The sequence below is a fragment of the Manihot esculenta genome, chromosome 1 (genome assembly GCF_001659605.2).
Source record: "Manihot esculenta cultivar AM560-2 chromosome 1, M.esculenta_v8, whole genome shotgun sequence".
Classification (NCBI taxonomy): Eukaryota; Viridiplantae; Streptophyta; class Magnoliopsida; order Malpighiales; family Euphorbiaceae; genus Manihot; species Manihot esculenta.
Window position 1 is genome coordinate 38,352,799 of NC_035161.2, and position 14,047 is coordinate 38,366,845.

Below are 14,047 nucleotides of genomic sequence, written 5' to 3' on the forward strand. Positions count from 1 at the left end.
TACCAGGTTGCTATAAATTCTCAAGTTGTTCTTCACTGTTTATCGTTGTAACATCGCTACTGTCCGTCTTCCAACCCAATTACGATATGAATTCTTCTCCTGACGATTATTGCGCTCCTCCGCCAAAACTCCCAAGGTATTACCCAACAACTTTTCATCTTTCCATCTTTATTAATCATGCCAATACTGATTTTAATTGCTGCAGTTTTCGATACCCAATTTTCTTAATTGGTTCTAGACACTGTTGCTGATTTAAAATTATTGAATCAATGTCTTCCCATTAATTCTTGATTTTCTTAATTAGTTTTTTTGGTTGCCATATCCTGAATTAGTCTTATAATCTGGATTCTTAATCCAAAATCTCAATTGATCATATGTTGTAGGATCAATGGTCCTCTCAAATCGCCATTCAGATGATTCAATTCCTTTCCTGATAGTAATTAGTGTGTCTCAGTATCGTCACTCTCCTTAAATTGAAATTCATCTTATATGAATATGAGTTTACGTTTATTTTGAATTTTGGTTATTGTGTTTTAAATCTTTCACTCAAAACAATCCTTTGCAGGACTAACAATGGCGACAAGCCAGCCAGAGATTGGTCTGAACTTCCTCATGAGCTTATAGCAATCGTTGCTGATGGCTTAGGCATAATTGACCTTCTCAGCTTTCGCGGTGTTTGTAAGGATTGGAATATTGCTTCTCGTACAGCTTCAGCAGAGATTGAATCCTCGCCATCACGTGAACCTTGGTTTCTACTTTACGGCGAAAGTTCTCAATGCCTCCTCCTGAGTGAATCCGGTAAGAAATACACCATCAATATCCCAAAGCTGAACAATGGTGGAGCCACTTGCATAGGATCAAACAATGGCTGGCTTCTTATACTTCAACAAAACTCTATTTTCTTCTTCTGTCCATTCTCCGATGCAAAAATAGACCTTCCCAAGTTGCCTAGCTCAGAATTCTCGGATTATGCTGCTTCGTTTTCATCTCCTCCTACTTCCAAAGATTGCATTGTTTCTGTCCTTTGCCAGAATAATACATCAGATATGGAATTGTATCTTCTTCGCCGTGGGGGTAATAACTGGACAACCCACAAGCACAGGTGTCCCCATGAGAGACCACCTAAGAAAATCAAATGTGCAGTTTACTGTGAAGATGAGTTCCATTTTTTGGACGATGCAGATAAACTAGTCACATTCTCAGTCAAGGATTTCCAGTGGAAAATCTTCAGGATAATTTCGCAGGATAAGCCTGGTGTTGAATCAATACCATATTACATGAGAAAGAATTCCTTCAAGACGAAGTGTATGAAACAACAATTAGGATTGGGAGATGATGTGTCGATTTCTATTTGTGGGACAGCAGTACTAGCTATTGCCCACCCAAAAACAGAAAGGATCATCTTTGGTGAGCTCATCAATCCTCCTCAACCTCAAGAATCTGAAGCTCGTAGCCTGAAAGGGGTGTGGATCCAGCCTCGTTTCTTTTATGTACCTGCGGATCAGAGTTGGTATGCTTCAAGTTAAGCTCTCTATATTAGGATTAGATTTGTTATTTTTTTTGTCTGTTAGTAGATTGGGTGATAGGAGTTGAATTCGAATGGTCGTAAGACTTCGTACGCATTTACCAACCCATTTAAAGAGTGACATGCATTAAGTCACTAACGTAGAATTGAGCTTTTTCAAGTTAATCATTAGTCTTCAATTTTGTGACCTATCATCTTCTTCTATTTATTTAGGTTCCATTTAGATTTTATAAATTGCGTTTAATCTGTTATATAATGTAACAAGTTAGCTTGTGTTTATAATTTCTAATGTTGTCATCTTGATGAGCTTAATAAAAAAAATCTTCAGTCTCTCAATGCTTTTCAACATCGAAGCCACAATAATTCTTTTGATAAAGATAGATTCATTAATGAAAAGGGGTCTCAGGCTTTGTACACATATAAAAATTATAGAGAGACCCAATATAAGCTGATATAGACAATGATAATATTAAAAATTAATAACTCAAACCAATCCAGAATAAAGGCAAGCTCAAAAGAGAACTTGGTTGAAAGCCACGATTTTTTGGCAGCGAAATTTCGAGGCTATATGTCACCCTCTGGGGTGCTACTGGCTTTTTTTTTTTTCCCCCCATTTTTTCACGAATATGCGAATTACTGGCTGGGCTTAATTCTCGCGTGCCTTTAATGCCTGGGACTTGGAAGAATGCATATATAATTGCAAAAAAAAAAAAAAAGGGATTTTGGAAAAAATTCCGACCTGCCGGATTCGAACCAGCGACCTAAGGATTTTCTGTGGATTTCTCCGACTACAGTCCTCCGCTCTACCAACTGAGCTAAGGTCGGATATACGACATAGTAGACCTAAATACCTATATGAAGTATGAATATCGCAATACCACATGGAGCCTCAGGCATCAGCTAACTGATTGAAAAAGAGGAAAAAGTTTACATGTTATAGATAAATCATGGACATTGTTGAAGTGAGATGACTTCAATTTCAATGTGATTTTCACCTCCATCCCGTGCAAAACCTTGATTGTGGAGGCTAACTGAGGCAAAGCTTTGCAATTGGCATACTGTGACAGTAAAAACCTCTCTCTTTGTTTCGATTCTGCAGTGGGAATATGTTCAAATTTGGATTTAGGTACGTCTTCTTTTGGATTTTCTTATTTAATCTTTTTTTTTTTCCGTTGCAACTCGAAGAATTATGATACTAAGAACACGAGCAAGCATGTCTCCTTTAGGTCTTTATCGCATAAGATTGATAGAAGTTCCTGTTATTACTTTTTTCCTCCTCCTTCGATTTATGCAGCTACTGTGAGAGCTGTATTGCAGCTTCTCCTTGTATAATAAGGATCTTTCTTTGTTTTTTTTTTGGTCTTTTTTCCAAATAGATTATACTTGATCTTGAATTTCGGTTGGCCAATGTGTGAAATGCCTGATTGGCTTTGAGCCTTTGCTATGCCAAGTAGATGTACTACTGTTGGTTTTCTTTCTTTTCTTTCGCTTTCTTGGTAGTATAGCTCAATATACAGCTAAATTCTTTTCGTCATTATTGACTTTCGTCATTATTGACAGTAAAGGTGCTTCCATCTCAAGAAATCCACTTGCTGAGATATTCACCAAGGGATTTTCTACTCAGATTCGAAGGTGTGTTTGATTCTTATTCATTCCTTCTGTAATCATTTCTATTTTTACCGTTGCAATTTGCTACATAACAGACAGTAGAAAGAATTATACATGTGCATGGTTGAGTAGGAATGTTTGATGCATAAGTATTCTAATTATACATATACTGTGGAATAGAAAGTTAGAGGGGAAGGTAGCACTAATCACTGGAGCAGCAAGTGGTATTGGGAAGGCAACTGCAACCAAATTCATCAGCAATGGTGCCAAAGTTGTTATTGCTGATATCCAACAGCAACTTGGCCAAGACACGGCAAAAGAACTCGGATCCAATGCCGCCTTCATTGCCTGTGATGTAACTAAAGAATCTGATATATCCAATGCCGTAGATTTTTCCATTTCGAAATTCAACCAACTGGACATAATGTACAATAATGCAGGGGTAGCCTGCAAATCTTCTCCAAGTATTACAGACCTTGACCTTGCACAGTTTGATAGAGTGATGAGCATAAACGTGCGAGGAGTGATTGCCGGGATCAAACATGCCTCTCGTGTGATGATCCCACGAAGAACTGGCTCCATTCTTTGCACAGCAAGTGTCACAGGAATCATGGCTGGTCTTTCACCGCACACATATGCCGTATCAAAGGTCACAGTTATAGGCATTGTTAGGACTGTTGCATCTGAACTATGCAAGTATGGGATCAGAGTCAATTGTATATCACCTTTCGTTATTCCAACTCCATTTGTCATGGAAGACATGAGTCGGTTCTATCCAGGTGTTGATGCTCAACAACTTGTGAAGATATTACATAATAGTGGTTCATTAGAGGGGGAAATTTGTGAGCCAATTGATATAGCTAACGCTGCACTATATCTTGCATCTGAGGATGCCAAGTATATTAACGGCCATAATTTGGTGATTGATGGAGGCTTTACGTCATTCAAGAGTCTCGGATTCCCCGCACCAGATCAGGTGTAGTGCTAAACTTGTTTGATGGAGATTTTAGAAACTTGAAACATCTATGGATTTTTACTTTTCCTCTTTTGACTTGCTTAAGGAGCTATATTTTAATTTTTCATTTAAAATTGCTCCAGAGATGAATAGACATTTGCTCCTGTCACAAACGTGGAGTTTTCATTCACGAGGCAACAACTGCTCCATAGTCCATTATGCAGTGTTGACAATGGGAAAATGGATCCACATAGTCAACAAGGTCGAAACAATTTGGGATTAGGCCATAGTTGGGTTAAGTATGGTTTACTAAAGTTCATAGATTGAATATGAATATGAGCATACAGGGGAGGTTATGGAAAGCTAAGCAATGGCTGCTTACCTGAAACCTGCAGAAAGTTAGTGCTTTTGTATGTTCAAAAGAATTGTTTAACATCATCCACTTGCATGGGAACATAAATTCCACTATATCCTGTGTGTCTGAGTGCAGGGTTGTGCAGAATAGGACCTCTACTGTAGCCAATTGGATTTGAAATTAGACCAAGAACTTCCGTTTCTGCACTTATATATTCAAGCTTATAAACATGCCTAAGACTGTACAGAGCTGCCATGCCTGGAACTATCTTGTCTCCAAAAGATCCATACACCAAAAACCCACCAAATTTTGGGTCCAAAAGCTGGCATATCCTCCTCCTCCTTCTTCTGCGAGAAAAAAAAAAGGAATTTCACATTAAAAGAAGGGTATTTCTGGAAAAAATTATCACTTCTCACTTTTGACTCTTTGACCAAACGGTTTAAATGGACGGAAGGACTACAAATTTAGACGGAAGAGACTACGAATTTAGACGGAAGAGAAAGTGAGGGACTTAAGTGTTGGGTCGCCAAAATAGAGGGACAGAAGTGTTAATTACGTTAAACTTCAGGAACTAAGAAGTAATTTTCCCTAATAATTATTATTATTGCCAGATTATTGATTGTTGAAGGTGAAATTAGGTGATAATTTGAGATTTGCAATCTATAATACCTTATATAAAGGTTGTAAAATCATTTCAAAGTGTTTCAAAATTCCAGGTGCATATATATTTAGCCATTAGAAAAAAAATTACACAAAACATATATCACAATTCATTGCTTAATTTATTCTTCAAACCATATAAAAACACAGTATGACCTCCATACAATAAAAATAGTCACATGTATGCGATTTTCAGCTCCTGATCACCACCCATTGCAAAAGCTTGATTGTGGAGGCTAACTGAGCCAAAGCTTGATTGGCAACTGGCATAGCATGACAGTAAAACCTCTTTTTTTGTTTCAATTCTGCTGTGGCAACATGTTCAAATTTGGATTTAGGTACGTCTCCTTTTAGTTTCTTTTAATTTTTTGGTTACAACTGGAAGAATTAAGAAACACACTAAAGAATTACACAAGAGGTTATGTCTCCTTTAGATCTTTATCACATAAAAGATTGCTTGATGTTTCCGTATTGCAGCTTCTCCTGGTATAATAAGGATCTTTTCTTGTTTTTATATCTTTTCCAGACAGATTCTAACCTGATCTTGAATATCGGTCGTCCAATGAGTGAAATGGATGTGCTACCGTTGCCCTTTTTCTTTTTGTAGTATAGCTCAACATAGCTAAATATTTGTGGTCATTATTAACAGCAAAGGTGCTTCCATTTCAAGAAATTCACTTGCTGAGATCCTCCCCAAGGGATTTTCTACCCAGATTGAAAGGTGCGTGTCATTCTAGTTCATTCGTTCCTTGATCATTTTCATTTTTTACTTTTGCAATTTTGTTCATCATATGGTGTGGTGAATAGAAAATTAGAGGGGAAAGTAGCACTAATCACTGGAGCAGCAAATGGTGTTGGGAAGGCAACTGCAACCAAATTCATCAACAATGGTGCCAAAGTTATTATTGCTGATATCCAACACCAACTTGGCCAAGACACTGCAAAAGAACTCGGTCCCAACGTTGCCTTCATTGCCTGTGATGTAACCAAAGAGTCTGACATATCAAATGCTGTAGATTTTGCCATTTCAAAATTCAACCAACTGGACATCATGTACAATAATGCAGGGGTACACTGCAACTCCTCTCCAAGTATTGCAGACCTTGACCTTGCACTGTTTGATCGAGTCATGAGCATCAACGCGCGAGGAGTCATGGCCGGGATTAAACATGCCTCTCGTGTGATGATCCCACGAAGAACTGGCTCCATTCTTTGCACAGCCAGTATCACAGGAATCATGGCTGGTGTTTCACAGCACTCATATGCTGTATCCAAGGCCACTGTAATAGGCATTGTTAAGACTGTTGCATCTGAGCTATGCAAGTATGGGATCAGAGTCAATTCCATATCACCTTTCATTATGCCAACTCCATTTATCAAGGAAGCAATGAATCAGCTCTATCCAGGTATTGATGCTCAACGACTTGTGAAAATAGTACATAATACTGGTGTATTGGAGGGGGAAAATTGTGAGCCAATTGACATAGCTAATGCTGCAGTATATCTTGCATCTGAGGATGCCAAGTACGTTAATGGGCATAATTTGGTGGTTGATGGAGGCTTTACATCATTCAAGAGTCTGGGATTCCCTGCACCAGATCAGGTTTAGTGCAAAACTTGCTTAAGGAACTATGTTTTAACTTTCCATTGAAGATTGCTGTAGAGATGAATAGATATTTGCTTCTGTCACAAATGCCCAATAGATTAAAAGCTTTTCCTGATGCTTCATTTGCAAGAGCCATTGCTCTCTCCGGTACAAAACAAAGTAACATAGTTAGACATTGAATAAAAGACCGTTAATTCAAAGTATTCGAAGAGATAACTTTAGCATTGCATACCATAATTGCACAATCTGAAATTTAAAAAGACAAGTAGAATAAAGTAAAATTTAAAAAATAAAATAAAATAACTTTTAGTAAAAAGGCAAAAGTTTAAATTATGTATTTACTTATGGTGACATCTTACCAAAGTTGTTGAGGCAATACGCATTTCAAAAACCAAGAAGACACAGCATGCAGCCTTGTCGTTGGAGTAAAGAAAATAATGAGAAGAACCTGACAAGCGCGCGCACATGCACAAAAGACAATCAAATATCTAGCCCCTTAAACCATATGAGACTTTCTTTACCCCCTTATTTGAAATAAAAAATTATATCTATCAATTTTTATTTAAAAAAGATTTCCTTTACTTTTTAATTTATAAAATTTTCATTTAAAAAAAATAAAATTATACATAATTTACTAAAATTTATTTAAATTATTTTTTTATAAAATAAATTATGCTAAACAAAAAATAAAGGACATGGACATTTTTTTTCGTTCTTCTATCTGCGATAATTTAGGTGCTATTCTCAATGGTTGGAAAAATTACACTATAAATCAATGATTCCATGCCAAATTTAACATGGGATAAGTTATAATTATTTTTTCAAAATTGGGTCGTCACCTAAAATTACTTATATAGGCTAATTGATAAATCCATAAATATTGGGGGTAATTGTTCAATTAGTATCTTTGCGATTTACACATTTTCTTTTTGTTTATAATTTTTAACATTTACTGAATTTTTATTTGGATCAGCTGTGTGTTCTTAATCCGTGTTGAACAGTTAACATACTCATTCAATTGGTTGGGTTCGATCTAATATGAATATGAATATGAAAACCAAAATCTTACTTCCAATTGTCCATACAAGGACGCCTAGTAATGTGGAAGGCTAATGGGATTCCTAAGTTTCAATCCAAAAGCATGTGCCAAGTCAGGTACTGAATTAAACGGATTCCTAAATTTACTTGACTTTTCATGCAGCATGCGCATGTGATACATCATGCCCATGTGATACATTTATACAAAAGCAAGCAAATATTTGATCACGCCTTGTATTCAATTTATTACTGTAACAACCAACATTAAGAGAGAATTAAATCTAATGATAACCCAAAAAACCTATCTTTTTTCCCAATAATTCAAGAACCAAATGCATAATTTCAAGCACTCATTTTAATCTTGCATCAGTAAGGACACAATATTTAATTCATTCACCAAATGTTGGGATTAACAAACGCGACCCATATTCGGTTTAAATTAGAAAATTGATCGAATTATTTATTTCGGTTCGATTCAATTTTTAATTTTAAAAATTTCAGTTATTTCGATTCAGTTTGATTTTGATAAAAAAAATTGAAAAAATCAAACCGAACCGATTTAGTAATAATAATATATTATTTTAAATAATATAGAGATTAAATCACATTAAATTAAAATATTTCAATTAAATTTTAAAATGCTAAAAATAAAATATAAAAAATAAAAAAAATTATTAAAAAGTGAAACAGAATAGAATTAAACCGATTCGATTTGATTCAATTTTTTATCAAAATCGATTCGATTTAATTTTTATAAATACTAAAATTTTGATTTTGATTTATTCGGTTCGGTTCGATTTTAAACCGAACCGACCGAATGCCCACTCTACTAACATATTTAAATAATAATTTAAATAAAAATATAAAGTAAGATATTTTCGTTCGGTAAATTCGATTACAAAACTTATTTTAACTGGAAAATAAATAAATAAACAAATTATAATAAATACACAATTAGAACTTAGAAGCAAGCAAGAAAGTGGAATTGAACTAACCATATCAATTTGGTTTGGCTTTATATTTATTTATTCTTCTTAAACTTCATATCATTTTTATTCTTTTCATTATATTAAATTAAATATTTAAAATTAATAAAAAAAAAGTTACTTAATCAAAGCCCAACAAGCCCAAGAAACATAGCTTAAGACCTCTCAACGCCTCATGCAGATATCCATCAAACAAAGCAAAACTTTAGCATGACAATTTCCGATTACGAACGCCCCTACCTTAGAGTAGAAATTATCTGCCTTGACCAAACCCGTAAATAGCAGCATAATGACGTAGGAGAACAGCACAATTATTTCTCTAAGCAAATCTTGGCATCATAGCAGCAAGCAATAATAATTGACCCCTTTCCGCACTTGGTGTTTGTTACTCTATACAGCTCCCACTAAGTAAAGCATTTTGATCATCGAAAACATTGAATCAAATCGAAAAAATTGACCGAACCGAAAAAATTGACCGAAAAAATCGAAAACATTGAATTAAACAGTGGTCAATCTTACTACTGTGATGAGTAGTATTCGGTTCAAATCGAAAAAATTGACCGAACCGAATTGATTTAAAAATTTAATTCAATTTTTTATATATTTCGATTCGATTCGGTTTTTAATTTCAGAAATTTTAGTTCGGTTCGATTTTGACTAGAAAAAAACCGAAAAAACCGAATCAAACCGATTAGTGATAATAATATATTTTTTCAATAATATAGAGAAATTAAATCATATTAAGATTAAAATATTTTAATTAAATTTTAAAATATTAAAAATAAAGTGTAAAAAATAAAAAAATTATTAAAAATCGAAACCGATCAAATCGAACCGAATCGAACCGAATCAGACCGGTTCGGTTCGATTCGGTTTCTGACCCAAATCGATTTGGTTCGGTTTTCATAAACACTAAAATTTCGATTTTCAGTTTATTCGGTTCGGTTTTGAACCGAACCGACCGAATGCTCACCCCTAGTCTGCCACCAGACTAGGAAAGGCAGATTTCATTAAAGGAATCCACAACCACAACCTTACTTTTCAGGACAAACTTTGACGGCAATGGTCCCAATTTCTTTACTGCCCTCAAATAATTGGTGCCAATCCACTGGAAATAAATGTCCGATCTTAACAGCCTACCGATATTAGAATACCCAATTAACTTGCTTTGGAAGAAGAGCATCACAAGGGATAATTAATTATCAGAAGCACATGTATGGCTGTGTAACATTTCTCCCATAGCCGGACCTAAGATAAGATTAGAGGGAAAAAAGCAAACAATTAAATCGTGATGAGTGCCTTCTGAACAGCTTATGTTACTCAAGCTTCAATGTTAAATCTCATGGGTGCAATCCCTTCAAAATCACTGGTCGCGGTTCCTTTCCCCACAATTACGATGGTATATAGTTCCAGAAATTACGCATTCGAGTTCCACATTAGATGTAGGTCGACTTTATTACCAAATATCACGAAATTATTTCTACACAAAATGATCACTTAGCTGACAATTGTACTATTTTTTTTTCTCACAAATCACATGGTATGTTGGTATATTTTTGGAAGCAGTGTTAATGTATCGTGCGTATGAACGGTGAAACATACTCCAAGCCATTTGTCCTTTTGCTTTACTTGTTTTCTTTGCATAGGGTTGTGTTTGCTAGTAAGATTAGTCTAGTTGAATACTTATCAAGGTCAAAATTCACTTGATTGCATAAATCTTAGAACTGGTCAAATGGACTAACCTCATGCAAAATTGGCAAGAAACTTAATATTCACTTGCTGATAAAACTTAGAGCATCCTATTGTCTGCTGGAATAGCATAAGCTGGAACTCCCATGGAAGATGGCATGAAACTTCATCTAAGGAAAGGTTGTTCATGAGGGTGAAGAATTGAGTTAAGCTCAATTGGGCCTAGACTTTACGAGGCTTAGCTGAATAAAATCAAATGTATACAACCTGTAGGCTAGCTCAGCTCAAGTAATCGGTATCCCGCAACAGGCCCATTTTGGAGGAGCCTTGATTGGAGCGGATTTTGCCAAGAAAACAAGCTGGTGCCCCGGCCTGCGGATAGGTTTGGAGCTAAGTAATTCTTTTTAATTATCAACGCACAGATAGAAAGAGTTGTTTCCAAAACTTCATTCTTCCTCCTTTTGGAATGTTGATATGAGGAATGAGGATGTCTTTACTACACTATGCACAACAGCACCATTACCTTGCACTGACATTTGATAATCTATAATATAAGCCCTTGGAATTTTCAAACCCTAGACCATTAAGTTAGAGACCTTGATGCTATATCAGAGTACTAGTCAGCTTAAAAACTCAAATTTATAAGTGAAAATCCAGTAAGTTCCATATCTCTAATACAATAAATCCCCTTTACCAACCAAGGACCATGGTTTACTGATATATTAAAAATCATGCTCAGTTAACACCATACTTTAGTAACATCAGAACTGTAAGTCCCTTACAGATAGAACCAACTATTGAAGGCCACCAAATAATCAATAAAATAAAGTGCCAAGTCTCAAAGTTAAATTAGTTACAGCTGAAGACATTGTTGTTCTTTCAATTAGATATTATAGAAAAAAAATAATTGAGCTTCAAAAGAACGTATTATCAGATTTCCATGAAACAACGACAGCAACAATATGTAATGGTTTTGTATGTATTGATGCATTTTAACACAGAATGATTATTAATACATGTAGGACATGAACATAATGAAAACTTCCACAGAACATAAATACACAATAACGAGAATATAATTCAACATAATATGTGTGCATATCATAATGCTCAATTTAGACGCATGCATAGCAGCGACGAAATTGAATAGGAAATAATGGGTATCTAATAACTCATAAATTTTTACCTTGAAGCTCTATCCGCTGGGCAATCAAATTCACTGCAGCATTTGCAGAGGAAAATGCCCCATGAAAGCTTTCCTGATAGGAAATGGATTGCAATTCTCTAACCATCTTCAACAAAATCTCACCCAGGTCCGTCCGTTTCTCTACCAAAGAGTCATAGTATGACTGGGCAGCAACCTTACTGATTTCTACATTTGTTTCCTCAGGGCAGTACTCATCATCCAGCCATTTGTGCAAGGTCAACCTAAGCCACTCGGATTCCTGCAAGGGCCGCTGATAGTGTTTGATTCACAAGCCAAAAATTTTGACCAAAGACAATCCCCAAAATCTTTTGAAGAGGGAAATTGGTACCTGGCGGGCCTTGGAAGGGAGCAACCAATTTTCGGGAACCTGTAGGTCTTGAACTTGGGCTTCTGGGTCATCCTTATCGTCTTCTTGGCTGCTATTTGGATTTGAAGGAGACTGGTAGCTGAAAACGATAGTTGAAAATTGGGTTTGTCTGAGAGGCCGAATCTGTTTTGAATTATAAAGGACTGGGAAATGACTTGCAAGTGTAACAATTGAGGAACTACGATGGGTAATTGTGGATGGGACGATGAGCCTGTGGAATTTTGGGGTGGATAGTTGGCTTAGGTTCATGGTTTCGAATTTTTATCGTACTTTGGCGACGGCGGGAAGCCAGAATGTGGGCATTCTGGATAATGTGAATTTTCCATTACGGATAATATCAAAATTGGAACGACGTCGCATGAATGGAATGTAGATTGACACTCGGTTTTAAATAATTAGGGAAAATTCTACAATATTTTTATTTATTTTATCAAATATCTTATTTTATGTAAAATCAAGTTCATAATATTTATAATTTTTATAACATATTAAAGAGTTGATGGCAAAAAAAAATTATATTTTTTATTTTATTATAATTATATTATATATCTTTTTATTAATTAAAATTTAACTTTTTCTATTTTATTGTTATCTATATTATAAAAAATTAATAAAATTATTACATTACTTTTCGTATTAATACTTATAATTTTTAAAATATTTTATTTATATATATATATTTTTAAAAAATTTATACTAAATATTAATATAAATTTATTTTAAAAATGATGAATTAATATTATACCGAAAGTTAAAAGAATAATTTAAAAAAAATATTTTAAAAAATATTTTATTATTTTAAACATTTTAAATTGAATTATATTAAATATTATTTTAAATTATTTTTTAATATTTATAACTATTATATTTAATAAAATTATTTTTTTAACAATAATTAAAATTATCTTAAATAGTAAATATATTAAATAGATTTAACAAAAAATAATTGATAATAATTTTAGTCAAAATAAAATTAATAAGAATTATTATTATAAAATTATTAATATAAAAAATTAAAAAATAATATAAATAATAATTTTTAAATATATTTAATAGTAAAAAATTAGTGATTTGATAATTTTATAAATTTTTAATCATGAGACAAAGGTAGAGTATATTTCAGTAAAACATTAAAAAAATAAAATTTAATTAATAAAAATAAAAATATATGTAAAATTAAAATAAAATATAAAATTTTTTAACGATTAATTTTAAATTTTATTAATATAATATATTTTAATAATTTAACATTAATAATTTTTTAATAACAGTTGAGTATAAATAAAATAATTTTAAAAAATTAAATTTTATTGATAAAAAAATATAGGTGTAATTACAATAAAATAAAAAATATATAGTTTTTTTTATTATTAACTCTATATTAAATATATAAGTAACTACATTTTAATTTATTAATAAGTATTTAAGTCAATGGATCGTTATAATTAATTAATTGCAAATAGCAATAAACCATGCACGTTACCATTTTTAAATATACAATACTAAGTTAAATTTTCATCAAGAGAAGCAACATGTTTTAGGGGGGAAGTAGGATAATAGCATACAATATCAATAATTATTTATAAAAAAAAAACCTGCATAAATTAAATAAAGGTATAAACAACTTATTTTATTTACATTTTTATAAACTAATTTTTATTTTAGCGTGTATGGAACATAATTAATTTTAAAAAAAATAAAAATAAGATGAATATATAATTTAATTGATAAAAGTATTTTTTTTCCATAAATTTGAAATTTATTAATTTTGTAGCTAGTTAGTGGTATATATTCTCATGATAGTTTTTATTGTGGTGTGATAAATTAAATCCACCTATAATTTTTAAAACTATTATTGGATTAATAAAATTATTTAAACAAACCCGCTGCAATCTTTTTTAACCTCTCGAAACCTTAAACTTATATTTAAAAATAAATTGAAGTTTTTTAAAAGGAAAGTTTTTTGAAATTTATAAAAATTTTAAAGAATTTTTATTTTTAATTCATTAAATTGATGGATTCAAAATGTTTTCTGTTTAAAACCTTAAAAA

General features: G+C 33.0%; 3 protein-coding genes and 1 non-coding gene across 14 annotated transcripts; 2 read left to right on the forward strand and 2 right to left on the reverse strand.

The window, feature by feature from the left end:
* The first annotated feature begins 12 nt into the window (after positions 1–12).
* On the forward strand, positions 13–1,716 carry LOC110622401 (F-box protein At1g69090). The gene is made up of 2 exons (XM_021766901.2): positions 13–136; positions 566–1,716. The coding sequence occupies exons 1-2, from the start codon at positions 87–89 to the stop codon at positions 1,524–1,526; spliced, it is 1,011 nt and encodes a 336-aa protein (XP_021622593.1). The 5' UTR covers positions 13–86; the 3' UTR covers positions 1,527–1,716.
* A 542-nt stretch (positions 1,717–2,258) lies between these two features.
* TRNAY-GUA lies at positions 2,259–2,350 on the reverse strand. The gene is given in 2 exon segments: positions 2,259–2,294; positions 2,314–2,350. It is a non-coding gene; the product is annotated as a tRNA-Tyr (tRNA).
* A 45-nt stretch (positions 2,351–2,395) lies between these two features.
* On the forward strand, positions 2,396–6,824 carry LOC110612105 (secoisolariciresinol dehydrogenase). Of its 10 annotated transcripts, XR_006352433.1 has the most exons (6): positions 2,399–2,651; positions 3,086–3,157; positions 3,314–4,109; positions 5,300–5,441; positions 5,753–5,824; positions 5,911–5,978. XR_006352433.1 is itself a non-coding variant. In XM_021752826.2 (5 exons), exons 1-5 carry the CDS (start codon positions 2,632–2,634, stop codon positions 6,710–6,712), a joined length of 873 nt encoding a protein of 290 aa, XP_021608518.1. In that variant the 5' UTR covers positions 2,396–2,631; the 3' UTR covers positions 6,713–6,824. The 10 variants fall into 10 exon arrangements, 9 of the variants coding, with proteins under 9 accessions (XP_021608518.1, XP_043817418.1, XP_021608484.1 ...); XM_021752826.2 differs by lacking the exons at positions 3,314–4,109; positions 5,300–5,441 and adding an exon at positions 6,603–6,824 and having other exon boundaries at positions 2,396–2,651; positions 5,911–6,509; XM_021752792.2 differs by lacking the exon at positions 5,300–5,441 and having other exon boundaries at positions 2,403–2,651; positions 5,911–6,154.
* Positions 6,825–9,739: 2,915 nt separating this feature from the next.
* On the reverse strand, positions 9,740–12,315 carry LOC110612142. Of its 2 annotated transcripts, none has more exons than XM_021752845.2 (3): positions 11,958–12,315; positions 11,609–11,867; positions 9,740–9,981 (listed from the first exon to the last, which is right to left on the reverse strand). In XM_021752845.2, the coding sequence occupies exons 1-3, from the start codon at positions 12,243–12,245 to the stop codon at positions 9,929–9,931; spliced, it is 600 nt and encodes a 199-aa protein (XP_021608537.1). In that variant the 5' UTR covers positions 12,246–12,315; the 3' UTR covers positions 9,740–9,928. The 2 variants fall into 2 exon arrangements, with proteins under 2 accessions (XP_021608537.1, XP_021608528.1); XM_021752836.2 differs by lacking the exon at positions 9,740–9,981 and adding an exon at positions 10,019–10,794.
* Positions 12,316–14,047: the final 1,732 nt, after the last annotated feature.

Coding starts and splice junctions, on each gene's coding strand:
- LOC110622401 (XM_021766901.2), top strand. CDS start 87: ATGAATTCTTCTCCTGACGATTATTGCGCTCCTCCGCCAAAACTCCCA. Junction 137..565: donor CCTCCGCCAAAACTCCCAAG/GTATTACCCAAC, acceptor AATCCTTTGCAG/GACTAACAATGGCGACAAGC.
- LOC110612105 (XM_021752775.2), top strand. CDS start 2,632: ATGTTCAAATTTGGATTTAG. Junction 3,158..5,752: donor TTTTCTACTCAGATTCGAAG/GTGTGTTTGATT, acceptor CATTATTAACAG/CAAAGGTGCTTCCATTTCAA. Junction 5,825..5,910: donor TTTTCTACCCAGATTGAAAG/GTGCGTGTCATT, acceptor TGTGGTGAATAG/AAAATTAGAGGGGAAAGTAG.
- LOC110612142 (XM_021752836.2), bottom strand. CDS start 12,245: ATGAACCTAAGCCAACTATCCACCCCAAAATTCCACAGGCTCATCGTC. Junction 11,868..11,957: donor TCCCTTCCAAGGCCCGCCAG/GTACCAATTTCC, acceptor CGGCCCTTGCAG/GAATCCGAGTGGCTTAGGTT. Junction 10,795..11,608: donor CCAGCGGATAGAGCTTCAAG/GTAAAAATTTAT, acceptor ACCTATCCGCAG/GCCGGGGCACCAGCTTGTTT.